Consider the following 18,216-nt stretch of genomic DNA (forward strand, 5'->3'; position numbering starts at 1 on the left):
ATTTATTTATTTATTTTTTTTATTTTTTATTTGGTAGATTAGCAAGTAATTAGTAATATTCCATGATTCGTCGGTTTATTATTGATTGTTGATAACTTGAAAACTTGATTGATTGATCGATCGAGGCTATGATATTCAAACTACAGACGTGACATATGGACTATTACTTCACGAAGTGCCAGGACTAGTCTGGACGGGGCACACCGACACCGCCTGGCTAATAATTATTTGGTGTAGCAGAGACACTAAAATGAATACACGGGATCGATACACGTGAATTGCTATGCACGATTTTGATATCAGACATGTCAGACGAAAATCTTCGGATACCGGGTTAGAAAATGATGAATATCTCCCGTAAATGATTTTTTCTCAAGAAACCAGATGTGGTCTCATACACTTGAAAATACGTGTTGAACAGATATGATAGTCGCTAGAATGCGCTTTGAAAATTGGCCGTGCGCTTTGAACTCAAAATCTAACCAAAACTCTAATTTTATATTGCGTTGGTCAAGTATGGACTACAGCGTGTAGTACAGCTGCACTCACTACTAGGCAGTATAAAAGTCGATGACCATTGACCTCAATGGGGTATACAAGCTTATTCACGCACAACCAAGATCAATTACCCGGCTATTGTGAGTAGCCTTAGTCATGTCCTCGACTAATTATTCGTCTCAAAGAGCTTCAAAGGTCTTAACCAAATGGCCAATCGTGGCTGTGGATTCAACCTACCATGGCGATTTCTGCCATGAAGATATAGGGTCGATGACACTGTACGGGGTCTGCATAAGCAGCAAGGGCTAAATATTTATTGAGGTGTGTCGGGAGATGGTGTAAAATAATTGTTCGATAGAAAATGTGCTTTCCATGAGTTTACATTATGGTACTCATGATGTAGTGCATTTGCCTAAAATGGCGGATTTAAGGAGGCTGAATTTGAACTTTGTGAGGCACACAATTTCGGACTTTATCAAACATTGTTCTGTTATTATCAATTTTATTGGGGCTTGAGGTGATATTTTCTAAACTTCGTCAGCAATTGGCATTCTTCATAGCTGAAATGCCCTTGCAATGTATCAGTTTTGGGGGAGAAACTTAAAATATGGCTCTTAAAAGTAGACATTTTCTCGGCATCGGCAAAGTGGAAAGATTTCGTTGCTGCAAATGTAAATTAATTTTGCAACATTGTTTTGGATTCGTTGGAGCCGAGTCGATTGATATCGTCGACAGATGATCCTTGAAGTGGAGAGTGTGCATGAAAGTAACTAACAAGCTCGAAAGGCTTTTTTTTTTTATAGAAAATTAAGACTTCAGGATGTCTAGACCCTCGACACCCGTGAGTTTTGAGGATCAGTTGCTAGCAGCAGTGAAGAAAGGCGAAGTGAGCAATGTCAAAGAACTAATAGACAGACGGGATCAGATAGACTTGAATATTAACTGTAAAGATATATATGGACAATCAGTGATGAATATAGCCATTGTAGAGGGGAATCTTGGTACGTGAGCTACTTTTTTTTGGTTTGTTTATTAAATAACATTATGTATGAATTTCTTTGGAACAGGTTTATGAATTTCTTTGGAACAGGTTCATCAGGTTTGGTAATTATACAATCTAAGAGTTTTTAATTTGTCAAAACCAATTTGAAGAAACTTATTTTCTTGCTGACAGTTTGGTCAGTGAACCACTGACTTCAAAGCTTTGTTGTGATGATCCAACAGCTGATGACTGGGCAGATACAGACCTGAGCGGTTCACAACTGAAGAGGTGGGTTATTAATCTAAATACAAGCTTACGAATCCACAATGTAGTGTGTTAAGTAAATACCTCAATTATGCCGTTTACCCTGCTAAACTACCGGTCGAAGACTATATCGTAGTGACAGAACAAGCATGCCCAAGCTATCGAATTCGGAAGCCATGGTACTTCAGGCGGAGATCGCGGGCACGCTAAGAGCTGCTAAACCGCCAAAATCCAACATAACAAGGGATGAAAGAAAGGCATTAAATGAGTTGCAAACAGAAAAGACCATCATTATCCTACCTGCGGATAAAGGGAAGGCAACGGTTATAATGGATACTGGAGAATATGAGGATAGAGTAAAGGAACTTACATCGTAGCGACAGAACAAGATGTCCAAGCTTCCGAATTCGGAAGCCATGGTACTTCGGACGGAGATCGGGGGCACTCTAAGAGCTGCTTAACCGCCGAAATCCAACATAACAAGGGATGAAAGAAAGGCATGAAATGAGTTGCAAAAAGAAAAGACCACCACTATTCTACCTGCGGATAAAGGGAAGGCAACGGTTATAATGGATACTGGAGAATATGAGGATATAGTGAAGGAACTTACATCGTAGCGACAGAATAGAGTTGGAGAAGGGGGCGAGGAGTTATGAATAGAGACGAGGGGGCTTACAATCTAAGTCACGTGTTTGATCCACTGTTGGAGACTGCTAGCAAGACTAACATCGCTACCGGAAGTGACATAACTTCCCGCCAGTCATCAGCTGCTGGATCATCACAACAACATCAAGCTTCGAAGTCAGTGATTCACTTACGAAACTGTCAGCAAGATAGTAAGTTTCTTCAAATTCTTTTTGACAAATCAAAAACTTTACTCTTAGAAATTATGTTTGAATGTTTTGCAGTAAGTTTCCAACAAACGTTTTTAAATGTAATGAAAACACTTTATACCCTTTATATACTCTTTATATAACCCAACATTTTAACGTTTACTGGCAACCTTTTGCGAAAAATGTCGAAAACGTTTTGTATGTGCTGGGGTTACCTATACTTTAATCATGATAATAAAAAGAGGAAAGTAAAGCTATAATTTATGAACATAATGTTCACTTTTTTAAATAAAAATGGTTTATTGTGGGGTTTCACTCTTGCATTCTAGAAAACAATGGAATATACTCAAATTACATTTAGACGAGTTAATTTACGTAGAGCTAGACAAAAATGGATCACTAATGTTTTTGCTTGCTAGAGACTCTAAACACCCTCCTGAACAACATATCCTAAATGGGCAAAAAAGGGCACATGGGAAAATGTTAATGTGCATATTTCCAAAATGGCCACTAATGCAGACCTCAAATTTCAAAAAGTATAGTTTGACCTATCTCTGATGTACAGTTCTTGGGTTATATAGGCATAAAGGTCAAATGTCAAATTTTATTATAAAACTAATAAACTTTTAAGAACGAAGTAAAAATGCTTTCTGCTTTTTGAGAAATGTTATTTCCTGTTCAGTTGTAATGTATCCACTCCTGGAAAGCAACGTGCGGATAGGAGATGCCTTATTACGGGCTGTAGACTCTGACTTTGTGGAAGCGGTTAGATTACTCTGCGAGTATGCCAAGGATAGACCGGTAAGTTACACACATAGCGTGGAGGACTGTGCTTCAAAATATGCTGAGTTAAACAGGAAGTTCCACTTGGCCAGTTCCCCACAGAAGAACTGACTTACACCTGTTACTTTAATGACAGACAGAACAGAATTTACATGGATAAATGTTAACCTTGACTAATTCCCTAAGGAACTTGAACCAAAAGTGGGGCTTCCACTTTAAATGTGTCAAAAATCTTTGCCCCTCCCCCTGGGCTCATAAATATTGCATAGCCCCTTAGACATGCATGTAAACAAATTCTGTAATTAAATGTTTGACCAAATCCATGACACACAACTTATTTTCCAGAGTAAGAAGGAGCGGATGGATATCATTGATTGTCACTGTGAAAACGACGATTTTCACCCAGATGTTACACCGATTGTTCTTGCGGCACAGAAAAATAACTTCTCCATGATAAAGGTAAGTCTACAAAGACCACTCAGAAAAAGGTACACTTATTACGTTAGGGGGTATGCCACAGACACAGTGACATATATATGATGTGATCGGAAGTCGGATATATTATTGATATTCAGATACAGCAATTTAACAATGACAATAATTTCTTTTTCGAGTGAATGTTCATACGTTGGTTATTCAAACAGCAAAGTAAGTTTAAACAGTCATTCAACACAACAATTATTGAGACTAACTTAAATGTTTCGACGTGATTTTGCTTGATCGCACCACATTACATAGTCTTCAAGGCAGCAAATCAGAGGATGATTTAAGGAAGCCCCATCATGCACTGCAAAAGTGTTATCACTAGAGTTTCAACTGCCACTTAACTTTTCAAATCCCATTGAATTCTGTGCAAAAGATGTTGTTTAAGAATTGTGTGTGTGTCATTATTACTTGGTCGATTTAAGAACAAAAGTGATGTATGCATAAAGGATAATTCACACCTTCTGTAGATAACATAAAAATAATGTGAAATCGACCAGCATTTTGAATGTTTTTTTATTGTACATATATCGGTCCAAATTCAAATTTAACCATGCACGTCTATGCAGTGTGCGAGCAGTGGTGTCATGTTCACTCACACAGCTGTGCTAACCGCAAGTCAACACAGTGGCGTGTTGGGTAGTGCTTAAATCATCCTCTGGCGGCAAATGTAACCTCAAAAGAAAAAAAATCAACATATCACAGATTCCAATATCTTCTCCCGAGGACATGCAAGATAAAAATTTGCAAATGCTTTTTGATCCTATTGAACAGATGTTGGTTGAAGTTGGAGCACGCATTCCAGAACTAACAGCTGATACATTTCAAACTGCTGCGACAGACAGCTTACAGCAATCAGTAGGAAGCTTAGAGCTTTACAAGGGACTTGCCAGTGATGCCTATGTTGTCTTGAGCAGTGATGATCCCATCAACAGGTATGTTCGGCTGGACTCCGTATGTATTTTTGTACCTTTTATGAAATATGTGGTGTAATTACTTATTACTTATTATAATTTCGGCAGCAAACCTGTCGAAACGTTCCCTTAAATAGTAAAGATATATTTAAGTTTATGTTGGAAAGGGAAATTGTCTATTACGGTAATTAACACAATTTTCTATAACATTTTTAAGGCACAGTAAATTCACACCATGCCTGTGCTTACAGGCCAAAGTGCGCGTCTATCTTTTGGTAGCCATACTCGTGCAAATGTTGCTGTAGGGGTCGGCCACTAGCTGTTTACCTTCCACGCATAATACCAGTATCCATTGATACACCTGGGTGGAGAGATTATAATAGAGGCTAAGAACCTTATCTTACGACAGCACCACCGTGGGGTATGGATCGAACCTGTTACCCTCCGATTACGAGTCATAGCACGTACCGCTAGGCCTCCATGACCTCTTAAGCAGAAATGTGCTAAAAAAAAGTCGTGTTCACATGGTCTGACATAAGTCACTTATTTCCGGTAATAAGTCACTATTACCGGTAATAAGTCACTTATGTCCGACTATGTGAACACGACTTTAATCCGACAAAATAATAGCAAACATTCAAAGTTTTCTAAGAATAACACATCCGACCTGAAGGTTGCATAGAAGTATGTTCTATTGAGTACTAAAAGTCATGTTTACACGGTGGGACATAAGTGACTTATTACCGATAATTAATAAGTGACTTATTACCGATAAGTGACTTATGTCCGATCGTGTAAACACGACCGTGTAAATTGCCAAATGTTCATTGTGCAGCTATTTCACTTACCCACTTTGGCACTGAGCAGTCAAAATTATCGAGTGTGCACCACAATATTGTTTCCTGTAAACCTGAGGTCCTGGGTGCGATTCCCGGGCTGGATAACTTTTTCTGATTGTCTCCTTCATTATTGGCGACGGCGAAACTGGTGAAAAATTATGTTTATTATATATAATTCCTGTCGACCATGCCACTGTTTTTCCATGTTATATTTGTTTCATAATTATAGGAGAAGAAAATTTAAAAAAAATCTTTCATGTTTACCGCTAACATTCCATCATTGATTAATCGATTTGATACGCAGGTGTTTTACGTTATGTAGTAACTTACGAAAGTCAAGTGAAATCGAAGTCGAATTTAAACCGTCTTATCTGGAACTGGTCAACAAGATGGAAATATGTAGCCAGGAATTAATAAGTCAAGCTCGTAGCACGGAAGAGGTAATGTTATCAATATAGGCCTACAGTATAGGAAAATAATTAATGTACCAGTTATCGATATGTTCACCCTTGTATATCATAAGGAAAACAATATCCTGTTGTGGAACGGCAGTTTGACCAGTGTCGTGGTAGTGGAATTCGACAGCTTTCGCTGTACGGTGATCGCCCGGGTGATCGAAATCCTGGCGGCAATTTTGCAACTTTTGGACTTGACATACCCAAAAATATTAACTGGTATGCTGTTTTCTATTTACTACTTAGTATTATGAAACAATTAATTACTACCGAGTGTGTGTATTCTACTGATGTTTCTGAATGCCGATTGACATGATTTATGTGCGAATTTCCGTTCGTGCGCTATCACGTATACTAACAAGTTGTCAAATTTGACCGAAATTTTCAGCAATAATCACAAAATATTGCCAATTATTATGTTCATATAGTTGTTCTATCCCTGTATAGCAGTTTGATAAAACCTTCTTCTAAGTTACGAATGCTAAAGAAGATATTCCCTGCGTACACTTATCATTGGGGCGAGCTGTACGTGGGACCAGTTTGTATACGTGGGGCGAGTTGTCCGTTGGGGCGAGTTGTCCGTTGGGGCGAGTTGTATTTGGGGCGAGTTATCTGGCATTCATATGTATACATACATACACACAAAACCCCACTGTTAACTCTGATTTAAGACCATTTTTGTTGAAATTGGTTAAGAATTAAACAAACGGTGGTCTAAAACCTAAAGGAAGAAAGGAAATCACAAGTTGCACTTTTGTCTCCTAATCAGTGAAAGCACGGCGCTAGTTTTAACGTGTTAATCAATGGAAGCACGGCGCTAGACATCTTGTTCGAGAACGCTCTGTGTACAACTCGATAGGATATAGTGAAGTAAACTGCAACTTTTTAATTTGTGGACTTAGGTGTAAGTTACCTATGTGGGGGTGGGAAGGTGGGTTTTATTTTTGTCATATTATTTCTCGATTATCATAACAGATATTAACCATTCTGAAATCACAAGAAACTAATCCTACAAACAACGGAAAAGGAAATGTAGCAAAAGGTGCACCAACATGTCCGCTTCCGACGATATCACGAGCTATTGAATTGGAACAGAAAAAGGTAGGCAGCATCGCTATAAAATGATTACATCCTGTTGAATCGTGTCAATTGGTGAAATTACAAATAATCTGTAAGATTTCAACTAATTTGAAATACCATTCTTTTGATTTTGGTTGCGTGTTGGCTCTGTATTTTGGTGTTGACAAATGCGGTTTATTTTCGGAATTCCGTGACAACATGTTGAAGGTCATATCGAGTCCAACAGAGGTCTTTAAGAGGTTAAGTCCCCGGGTCAAATCCTTTCCATCATAGGCGGATGCTATTCATGCAATTCTTGGGTGGATGATGTTCAAAAGATTTCATTCCAACAAACATGACGAGGACAAGCTTCATTATTGATCGGTATTATACTGTATACGTCTTCATTGGTAACAGTTAGTAGTAATATAGTATATTGTGTGTATGCACTTTATTCCGTATTCCGTAACTTTCATTACATAATGACCGACCCTCGTAATGCCAAAGTCAGCAGAGAACAAAAGTCACAGCGCATCATCAGCTTAAACCACTAATAAAGGGCAAACTTCCGGGGCAAACTATTTCCGAAGGTACTGGTGCAGGCCGATGGTACCGGAACAATTGTTTCTCTTTTCTCCCTGTATAAACCATTTATTAAACCTCGTTGTCGTTCTGGGATGGGATGCAGAGGTTGCAGGGAATATTTCCCTGGGGAAATAGTACATGTGCTTAGCAATTGACCAATGAATTGGCATGATTAGTTCATGAATATGTATGAGTTACACTAATATATCATTTATCATTCCAGTTTATTGCAAATCCGAATTGTCAGCAAACTGTCATATCCCAGTTTTATCGGCGTCTGATCTACCTTCGAGACAAATCTGCTGTATACCGTATGCTATTCTTCATTGCAATGATTCTATTGCATCCAATTCTGGCATTGTTGTATCTTTATGTACCGAGAAAGAGAATAAGGGACTTCGTTGCAACACCGTAAGTTGGTTTCGAATGCAAAAATACAGTTTAAGGTAGCTATAGACATTTTCCAAATTTCGCCGTAGATGGGGTAAACATCGTTGTCACATGACAAAAAATATCGAAAGCGAGGGCAAATTTTCCCGTAGATGGGGTAAAAGGTGGGCAATTACGGAAAAGGTCTATTGCTACCATTTTATCCTTTTGGCTACCAAACAAACAAGATAGTCAATGCAAGCGACCGGCCGACCGACAAAGAGACTAGTGAGCAATAAAATCAACCAAAAAACCATCCAACATATGCATTATAGAATCCCGGTATAGAATAAAGGTTCCAAAATTGTTGTAAAGTGTCTTCCAGGAAAAACATCGCACTTCCCACAAATGCATTTCCAAAACTTTCCATAACGATCACTGAAAACAAAAACTCGTATTATATAAGCTGAACTAATCATTTGTTTAGTAGGACCACTAGTTTTATTACACCAACCCCTTCTTATATCAAATTTCATTTTTATCATTTCAGGTATATCAAATTTATTCTCTATGTCGGCTCAGATCTACTCTTGATCGTCTGCCTTACCGTAGAAGCCGTGTTAGACGAAGGAGCGGCATATTTACCCACATTGCAGCAGCCTTGTAAGACCATCATATCCATTTGGATTTTGGGTACGTTTATGTAATCCATTTTGAAAGCTTTATTCTTCATTGACGATTTTTAGTCAGGGGATTAGGGCCGAGCGAGTGTGGAGTGTACACCCTCGGGGCAGTTGCACCCACCGCGTGATTCTCTTCACGAAGACCATCAGGGAATTTGGTGACACAGGTCATCATTAACTTCTTATAATAGCTACGGAAATATTGCAACGTGTTCATCGAATTGCAGCCAAAACTAACACCCAATTCTTATTTCGGCTGCAGCAATACAACCATATGTCGAAGTCAATACCATATAGTATTAAATAAAACATAATTATGTACACAGTTTAGTAAAAGCACATCAAAGTTTGACTGCGCGGGTCATTTTATATATCAAATAGTACTGTCAGTTCTTTAGACTCACACTGTAAGTTGCTTTTAAGTGAGATACCAAAATGCGTAGAACAAATTTTTTTCGAAGCATGTTATGGTATAATTGCATCTGACTCAGTGTATCAATACATTTGATGTTAATTTTTCGTATCATCACAGGTCTTGCATTATTTGAAGTCAACGTAATGCGGAGTCGGGATGCAAAAAAATTGCTTATACAACGGCGCCACATCCGGGATATATGCATCGTAATAGTTTTCTTTGTTGCGGTGGTATTTGACGCAATTGCCATTGAACAAGTAAATTTGTATTCTTTAAATTTATAGGTTATATCCGCTTACCATTCCTAATTTTGTGTCACATTTCTTCTTTGCTTGGGACGTCGTGTTTTGGTGTGTTTTTGTGTGTGTGGGGGAGGGTGGGGGGTGGGTGTGTGTGTGTGTGTTTTATGTTTTTGTTGTTGTTGTTGTTGTTGTTGTTTTCTCTCTAGTCCGAAGGTTTCCTAGTCGGAAGGCTCCTTAGTCCAAAGATTCGCTAGTCCGAACACGTAATTTACCATTCGCTAGTCCGAATTTTGAAAAACGTTCGCTAGTCCGAATATAGAATAAGGCTCGCTAACCCTAGCCCTAACATGGTATCCCACAATTATGCAATGCTCTATTTCAAATAGAGCATCCTTTAATAGACCTTTATTGTTTGGTTTAGAATAAAGAAGTAGCATTATAAATAAACAGCATTATCAATGGATGTGCAATCAGTGGTATTTTTGATCAAATTAAATTGTCAAGAAAATCGTTTGAAATTGTTTTGCTATTTAAATTATTTTCCTCCCGGTGACATGTTTTTACGCCAGGTGTCAAATTATATGTAGCTCATGTGAGTAAAAGTAAAATTTCCCCCGATCTGTTATAAAATCACCATAAACAATTGAGGGCTTTAATAGTCTGTAAACTTTTGAAGAGTTACCAGAGTCCATGTTATCTGCGCAGGCAACATGTTTCCTGGGCGTGCAGGTAAGCCATTTAAATGTTGGCAAATTTGATGTAAATACCATTTGATATAATTAAGCTAAAATATATAGTTGAAAACTCTAAGAATATTTTATTCCTAATAATTTAAACTAAATGACTATAAAAAGTCAGATTTTGAAGTAATTAAGTGCAATTTTTGTGTTGATTTCATCATAATAATTAACCTTGTTATACTGAGCTATACTGATTTATCTGTTTACAGATGAAAAACGAAACTCTAAATAGTACACATCCCATATCAAGGTCAACAAGGGACACTCATACAAGAAACAGCATTGGCGGCAAAGGGGTTGCAGAAACCTGGGATCAATTACCAGTTATGCTTTATCCAGTCACTCTCAACTTAAGTGACAACAGCATAAACAATCCGACAGATGTTACCTCCAACATATCTATGTATCCCGTATTTTCCAATACGTATTCGAGTAGGTATGTAGATTAATCATTTTAGCTAGACAAATTAATGGAATATCAATGCTTATTACTGTAAGTATTTCTAAAAAGAAACATCCCCAACAACATATCAAAAAAGGAGAAAAAATGGCAAAAATGCTAATTTGCATAAAACAAACAAAAATGGCCGCTTATGCAGGGCTCGATTTCTTGAGTTAAGGCATGAGGTAATGTCAAATTTTGTTCTCCACAGGGGTAAAAAATTCAAAAATGCTTCGATTTTGATCAAAATGATCTCAACTTGTTCCACTTGGAACAAAATTTTAACCACAGAATATCTCAGGTGTGCTGCTACCTGGGTAACAGCACAAAATGGATCAAGATTAATATGATTCTATTTGGTTTTGACTTATTTGCCTTTTTGCCTAGATAACAAAACATCTTTAATATGGCAAACTATTCATTGATTAAAATATTTTTCCAAGCGGAACAATTTGAGACCAATTTCATCATAATCGGAGCATTTTTGATTTTGTTCCCATGTTTCGACCAAGATTTGACATTTGACCTTTATGCCTTAACTCAAGAACTTTACATAACTTTGCTTTGCGTGCAAACATATAAATTAGTTGAATTATTTTAAAGTAAAAACAATATGCTTATTGAGTGGTATACAAAACGGTGGACATGGTTATGTAGTAGTGGTGGTGGTAATAGTAGTATTGGTGGCAGTGATGGAAGTAGTAGTGGTGGTGGTGGTGGTGGTGGTGGTGGTGGTGGTGGTGGTGGTGGTGGTGGTAGTGGTGGTGGTGGTGGTGGTGGTGGTGGTGGTGGTTATAGTAGTAGTAGTAGTAGTAGTAGTAGTGATGGTGGTCTGATAGTGGTGCATGGTTTGTGGGGGTTTAGTATGAATCAGTTTGCCAGTTACATATATAGAGTAAGATAATAATTCAGCGATCGCAATATTCAAAGCAATGTGAGACTTGTACAAAAACAGGAACATCTAACAAGTAAAAGAAAAGAAGAACAAGCCAATTAATTTTAATTCAATTTGCATTCGATTGTTATAGAAGGAGAGTGGGGAGAGGCCAACAAATAAACAACCCGGGCCGTGGCTCTAATGGAGACAATCCTGTTGTCGACGAAGGCGGCGTCCTACAGCGACCATGGTACCATCCTCAACTCATCAGTCGAGCTCTGTTCACCATAGTAACAGTCGTTTCCATCGCCAGAATATTCCGTTATTTGGTAGTCAGCGATTTGGTAGGACCATTGAAGATATCATTCGTGAGCATGGTACAGAAGACGGCTCATTTCTTCCTAGTTGTCAGCCTTATGTTGCTGTCGTTTGCTGTCGGGTTGACATATATCTATGCGTATTACGATAAGGTCCAGGCTTGTCAAACCCCTGGGAGCCAAACCACAGAGCAAACATGCCGAAAAGGGGAATTCAAAGAGTGAGTAATACAACGGTTTTCATTGTATGCTATTATTCATGGGTCTTTTGTTCAGAAAAGCAGCGCTTTCTCAGATTTTTCCGGATTTTCCCAAATGTGACCGTACACACGAATGAGTTGTAAATGTCCTCAATTGTATTCTGAGTTACAGTGTAAAATGGGCATGAAGGTCGTATTCATAAGTACCTCAATTTGGTGCTACGTGTACCTCATTTAATGAGATACACGTAGCACCAAATTGAAATACCTATGAATATGACCTTCATGCCCATTTTACACTGTAACTCGAATACAATTGAGGACATTTACGGCTCATTCGTGGTGTACGGTCACAAATGTGTAGAAAAAAATCCATAAATTCTAATCATATTACAGCAGAATTGCACATTTCACCTATCTAATCTAATCTAAATATCAAGTCTGAACTCAATATAGAATATAAGCAAAGAATTAAAAGATAAACAGTGAGTTGTGCCATTCAAGTTTGATCACGCACACCTACTCCCGGTAAATATCGCTAAAATGTGCACAAGGAAGATACCAAAATCATAATCATATGTATCGCTAAGGCGACGAAAAAGGAAAACCCTGTTCTACGGGCCCGACCGACTCAGATTTTTAACAAATTGGGAAAAATACTTCCTGTACAAATGAATGCCAACCCAAATTTCGAAAAATTCCAGGAACAAAATTGTTTTTGTTTATTTTCTCAAATTGCAAATTATTTACAGATTTTGTTGATTTTTTTGGGTCATTAAAAAAAAAAGAGAAAAAAAGGCCGACCGACCAAACCTACTTAAAAGGTCCGTCCGCCCGTAGAACAGGGTTTCTTTTTTTCGTCGCCTAATTTAATAATCATATCTTTATCTATCAAGCTTGCTTCACACTCTCATCACCTTATACTGGTCAGCAAATGGTATAAATCCGGATTTGGATGTATTAGAGTTACCACAAAATGCACACATGTTGCAGGAAGCTGGATACTTAATGTATGCCATGTTTTACGTGTTCGTGGTTGTTGTCATGTTAAACGCCCTCATCGCCGTAATGAGTCAAGTGTATACACAAGTGGAGGTAGGTGTGCGTTTGTTTGTTTTATAACGTTTTGGGGCTCGTGCAAACTGACATGCAAGTTTTGGGAGAGAAAAAAATCAGGATTCAGCGGGGATTAAACCCGGTCGCTGGATTACCGGTCCAGAGTCTAACCACTGCACAACCTAAGTTCATAGTCGTAGTACCTACCAGCTAGTACTGATAGCTACTGATAACATGACTATAATTGAATCTGAACATAAATGTTTATATTGTAAACAGATAATACTATGTGATTATTTATCGATGGACACTAAGGGAAATGCTTTCAATGAAATAATTTTGTTTTGTCAACGATGAAAATCCGTTAACAAATAAAGTTTTTAGGACCTATAATATTTGACATTAAACTCTACTTTTGCACAATTGGTCTATGATAAAGGAAATAAAATTGTACCCCTGCTGATCCCTACTGATAACAAGGGCTTGGAAGTGTGACAACTAATTCGACAATGATCATCCTTGAGGCAATAAGCAATTAACTTACCAGACAGGACCAAGTGACCAAGTGCAGTTTGGTTTTATTCCTTTTTGGTAGACCAACTGGATAGTTAGTTATCCTTAATAATCAATATACATTGCGAATAAATATATTTTAAATAAAGGTTGTCTGAATATAGATTGTTGGATTGATGTGAAACTCGGAGGATGTGATTTCCATTGAGCCCTTTGTTACAAGTATGAATTAAATGTAGACCTAAAATACGTTTTTCAATTCAGCTTTCAACATTAAAAAATCTTGAATATTTCGTAGTATGTCATTGGTTCTAAACGGGCCTTCTAAATCGCTCTTTTCATTACACTAATTGATTTTTGCACCAAACTGTGCAGGAGAACGCAGACGAGGAATGGAAGTTTTCTTGTACGGCAATGTGGATGGGATTTATAGAAGACCTCAATCCATTACCTCCTCCATACAATCTACTACCTAGTTATGAGAACATGGTGTCTGTCTGTAAGAAGCTTATACAACCCAAACGTTGGAAAAGTGACAGAGAAAAACTGATGTCATCAAGTAAACAGACAGAAAGAGAACTTACCGAGACATTTGTAAGTGAGGAATCTGCCCCAATAAAGGATGTATCTTATATTTGCTTCCCTAATATGTTACTTCATTTTTGCCACACATTTGGTCAACCTTTTCTCATGACACTCACATGGTAAAGTTTATAACTACGTGTAAATATAATAAGAGCAAAATAAGTAGATAGCAGAAGACTGTGACATTATTTTCACCTCTACTCATTGTTTTGGATTTAAAAAAATATTATTTTTGGAAATAAGGGTCAAAAACAAGCATTTTTAGGGCGTTTTTAGACCTTTTTCGTATTCTGCGACAATCAAGCCCAAAGACTTGAAGAAAGACTAATTTGATAACCAATTAGCAAAAATAACATATAATATTAAAATTATGAGCCAACTTTTACCCTATACTCAGGATTTTGAATGCTTAGATTTGTTTCAAGTCTTACAATTTTGTGACTACAGTAAGTAAACATGCAAAATTGCACGTTTTTGGACCATTTTCCCTCAAATTGCAAAAATGTTAAATTAGAACTAACTAAAGGATTAGGATTTTGCTATGTTTCATTTGGCAAAACAGGATAATATTTATTTAATCCAAAACAATTAGTGTTGTATTTTTCTGGAATGGGGAGTAGTATGTTCCAACATTTGCCCACGTGAGTCGAATAGAAAAGTTAACTTGAACCATGGCTAAAGAAAGTACATTATTGGTGATGCAAATAAATGATACACTCGTTTAGTTTTACAATTCGGATCAGGATAGAGTCTGACATTTTTTTTCGTGATTTTTTTTTTTTTGTTTCGACAATACTTTTTTTATATTTATTTTATGCTGCGATTAACACTTTTCAGAGTAAATCGTTACCTTGTCATGGCTTTGTTCTTGTCGACATTTTATCGATGACGCGATTTGGCGTCAATCCGGGGGCAGGGTGACGTGTACTCCCCCCAAAAAAAAAAACACACACACTTTTTTTTTTTTTTTTTTTAGCCATTTTTAACAATTTGCGCCTGGTGACATTTCAAGTGATTGGCGCTAATGGTTGTATTTAAATGCAATGAGTAGTCCTAAGTGTGGGGATAATCAATGCATTTTTATAGCAGTCAGCTTCGGCTATATTATAAATACGTATTTATAAATACGCACTTCTTCAACTTTTTCCGTCAATAATTATAGATGCAGTGATTGGCAGAAAAACATATTCCCCTATTTGTTTTAATACTTTTATTTTTTTAACAGATCAAAAATTCAATGTCCCCCAATGTGTAATCATTTTGAATTAGGACCACTTGCTACAGGTTTTTGCTTAGTTGTAAATAATTCATGGATAAAAACATTTTCCTGCTTTGTTAAATGGTGACCTTCTAAGGTCACCACATAACAAATTAATCACTTAGCGAATTTAACACCTAACGAATTCTCTGGGCCATCTCGATGATGAGGATCCGTGCCGTAAAATGTACTTAAGTGCCAATCGGAACAAAAATCAAGCTGTTTGAGACAACTTGTGTCACTATCCTTTTGTACGGGTGCGAGTCATGGGTAATCACCAAGGACATGGAAAACAAGATCAATGCCTTTGCAACATCTTGTTACAGAGTCATGTTAAACATCAAGCGTGTGGATCGGATCCCAAATGAAACCATCTACAATCTGACCAACACCACTCCACTGATTGCCAGAGTAAAGATTCATCAACTCAAATTTCTCGGCCATATACTGCGTCTTGAAGATGACGAGCCTGTGAAAGAATATGCCCTTTATATTCCACCACATGGGAAGAGGAAACCGGGACGGCCGCGGACACTGTACTTACAGTATGTACAGCACCTCCTGTGAGATACTGAAGGGATGCTGCAGTCAAACAAAATTGTTTCGCTTGATGATGATGATGATGATGATGATGATGATGATGATGATGATGATGATGATGATGATGATGATGATGAAGTGGAATGGGCCAAATAAATTGAAAGTGTTCATCACAACCCATCATTGTGCCTAAGCATGGCTGATATAAATCATATTAATGTAGGCGTATGTATTTTGCCTTACAGCTTAGGGAATCCAGGAAACGTTTTGATGAACAAAGCAAAGAAAGACGATACAAGGTAGGTAGAGTTATATGTACTAACGTGTGGCACCATAATAGGTCTAAACATTACATCCGCTGGTTCCCTGCCGTGATGATTTGCATTAGTGCCATTCGTTTTATTTAAAGTAATTTGCAACTCCTCCTTTCTCAAACGTGCAAGGCAGAATGTGTTTAGACCGTAATGCTACACTTCTAGATACAAATTATATCTATGAAAACATCGTCGGCGCCAAAAAAAATATACCTGTAGTAAGCTGTCGCTTTTAAAAAAAATGCAATTGCAAATATTCGACCTTGCCATATATAAACCAATGCTACGGTAGCCCTTAATCTATTTATAGTACTAGACAAATCGCTATCATCAAAAGACGATTAGTCTCCTCGTTCCTCTCTACTTTTTAGAAAATAATGGCCTTATTGGTGGACCGATACGTCACAGATAAGACTGCGGGTGAAAGCAGCTCAACTGCTGACGTTACTCCGTCTGACGTCAGAGGCCTCAAGAACGATCTCATTGCCTTACGGTAAGATATCCTCTACCACACGCAAGGCTTCCATGTATATACATCGGAAATCATGAGATCATTGTAAACATGATGGCGAGTACTGTAAGTTGTGGTTTGGGCAGCAGGATGTTCACGAGTAAGGGAATTAACAAACAAGAACTGTGTGTGTAGAATAATTAACAGGTGGGAAATATCGGACTAAAGACATTAGATAAGCAGATTTCTATAATATTAGACATCGTAATGAGTTGATTACGGACTTTCTGTGAATAAGCCCGATCATTTCTCGTTATCTACATGTTAATCAAATCATTTTCGGGTTTTTTTTTTTCAGATATGAGATTTTTCTGAAAATGTGTAAAACTCATGATCTCCTCGTGCACGTGGCTGAAGCCTGTCTTGGTATATACGGACAATCAATAAATACTAACACCATCTTTGAGAGAACGGACGTTATTAAAAATATTATCGAACAACATGCCAAGAATGTGTACGACTTTCATACTAGTCTTCGAGATAGCGTATCTCGCCTTGCTACATCATCCACCCCACCACCTGAACCGGATCCAAGGCCTCGCTTTACTACACCAAGGACTCCACCACCCGAACCGGATCCCGGATCTCACCTTGATACACCGCCGACCCGACCACCTGAACCGGATCCAAGATCTAGCTTTACTACACCACAGACTCCACCACCCGAACCGGATCCAGGATCTCGCATTGCTACACCGCCGACACGACCGCATGGAACGGAGCCAGGATCATCCTCACACATTCTGAAGCTTATAAAGTATTACGATACTGGTGGTAAACGATCCGATGACACCGACAGTTACGTCACTGAATTTAAATTAGAAGCCACAGGAGTAGATGCGGAACTATTAGCAAAGCGGCTTGAACGTAGTCCAGATCGGTTTGGTTCGCAACAAAATAGTGAGTCTATGGAAAGTCTACTGAGAAACTTGATTAAGTCGAGCCCTGAAGACTCTGCTGAAATAGATGATCTTCGAGTTCAAACGAGTCCTGAAGAAGACTCACCAAGAGATGATTGGCAAAAAAAATTTTGATGATCATTCTGAAAACAAAACAACGGAAAATGCTTCATCTGGAGAAGGTAACAAGGACGTTGGCGATTCATCTTTACATTTGAAATGGTCCCTAGCAGTGACGCTGTTTTACCCATCATGGGTTTGACTATACCATAGGGGTAGATCCGGGTGGGGGATAAATCCCCCCCCCCAATATTTTGCCAGGGGGATGGTCCAAACAATCATCCCCCAATGTTGACGTCTGTATGTGGGTTTCTGACCAAATTAACCTCATATTTTGCCACTGTAGCCCCCATATTCCACTTTTGCACCATATTTCATCATTTTAGCTTCAATATGTCAATTTTGTTTGTGTCATAAGCGTATTTGGTCGCAAAAAGGTACTGGATTCACTATACTTAAAGATTTTTTTCCAACACCCCCCCAATGTCAAAAAAGAAATC

The 18,216-nt window shown here is 38.0% G+C and overlaps 1 protein-coding gene across 1 annotated transcript; it reads left to right on the forward strand.

Moving 5' to 3' along the window:
- The first annotated feature begins 1,318 nt into the window (after positions 1-1,318).
- Positions 1,319-17,791, forward strand: LOC140170503 (short transient receptor potential channel 1-like). Its single transcript, XM_072193860.1, has 16 exons — positions 1,319-1,499; positions 3,260-3,378; positions 3,712-3,819; positions 4,618-4,778; positions 5,901-6,036; positions 7,027-7,152; positions 7,919-8,106; positions 8,615-8,727; positions 9,280-9,419; positions 10,354-10,580; positions 11,615-12,001; positions 12,877-13,075; positions 13,925-14,143; positions 16,178-16,231; positions 16,618-16,739; positions 17,056-17,791. Exons 1-16 carry the CDS (start codon positions 1,319-1,321, stop codon positions 17,789-17,791), a joined length of 3,216 nt encoding a protein of 1,071 aa, XP_072049961.1.
- The last annotated feature ends 425 nt before the right edge of the window (positions 17,792-18,216 follow it).

Source organism: Amphiura filiformis, chromosome 14 (genome assembly GCF_039555335.1).
Source record: "Amphiura filiformis chromosome 14, Afil_fr2py, whole genome shotgun sequence".
Classification (NCBI taxonomy): domain Eukaryota; kingdom Metazoa; phylum Echinodermata; class Ophiuroidea; order Amphilepidida; family Amphiuridae; genus Amphiura; species Amphiura filiformis.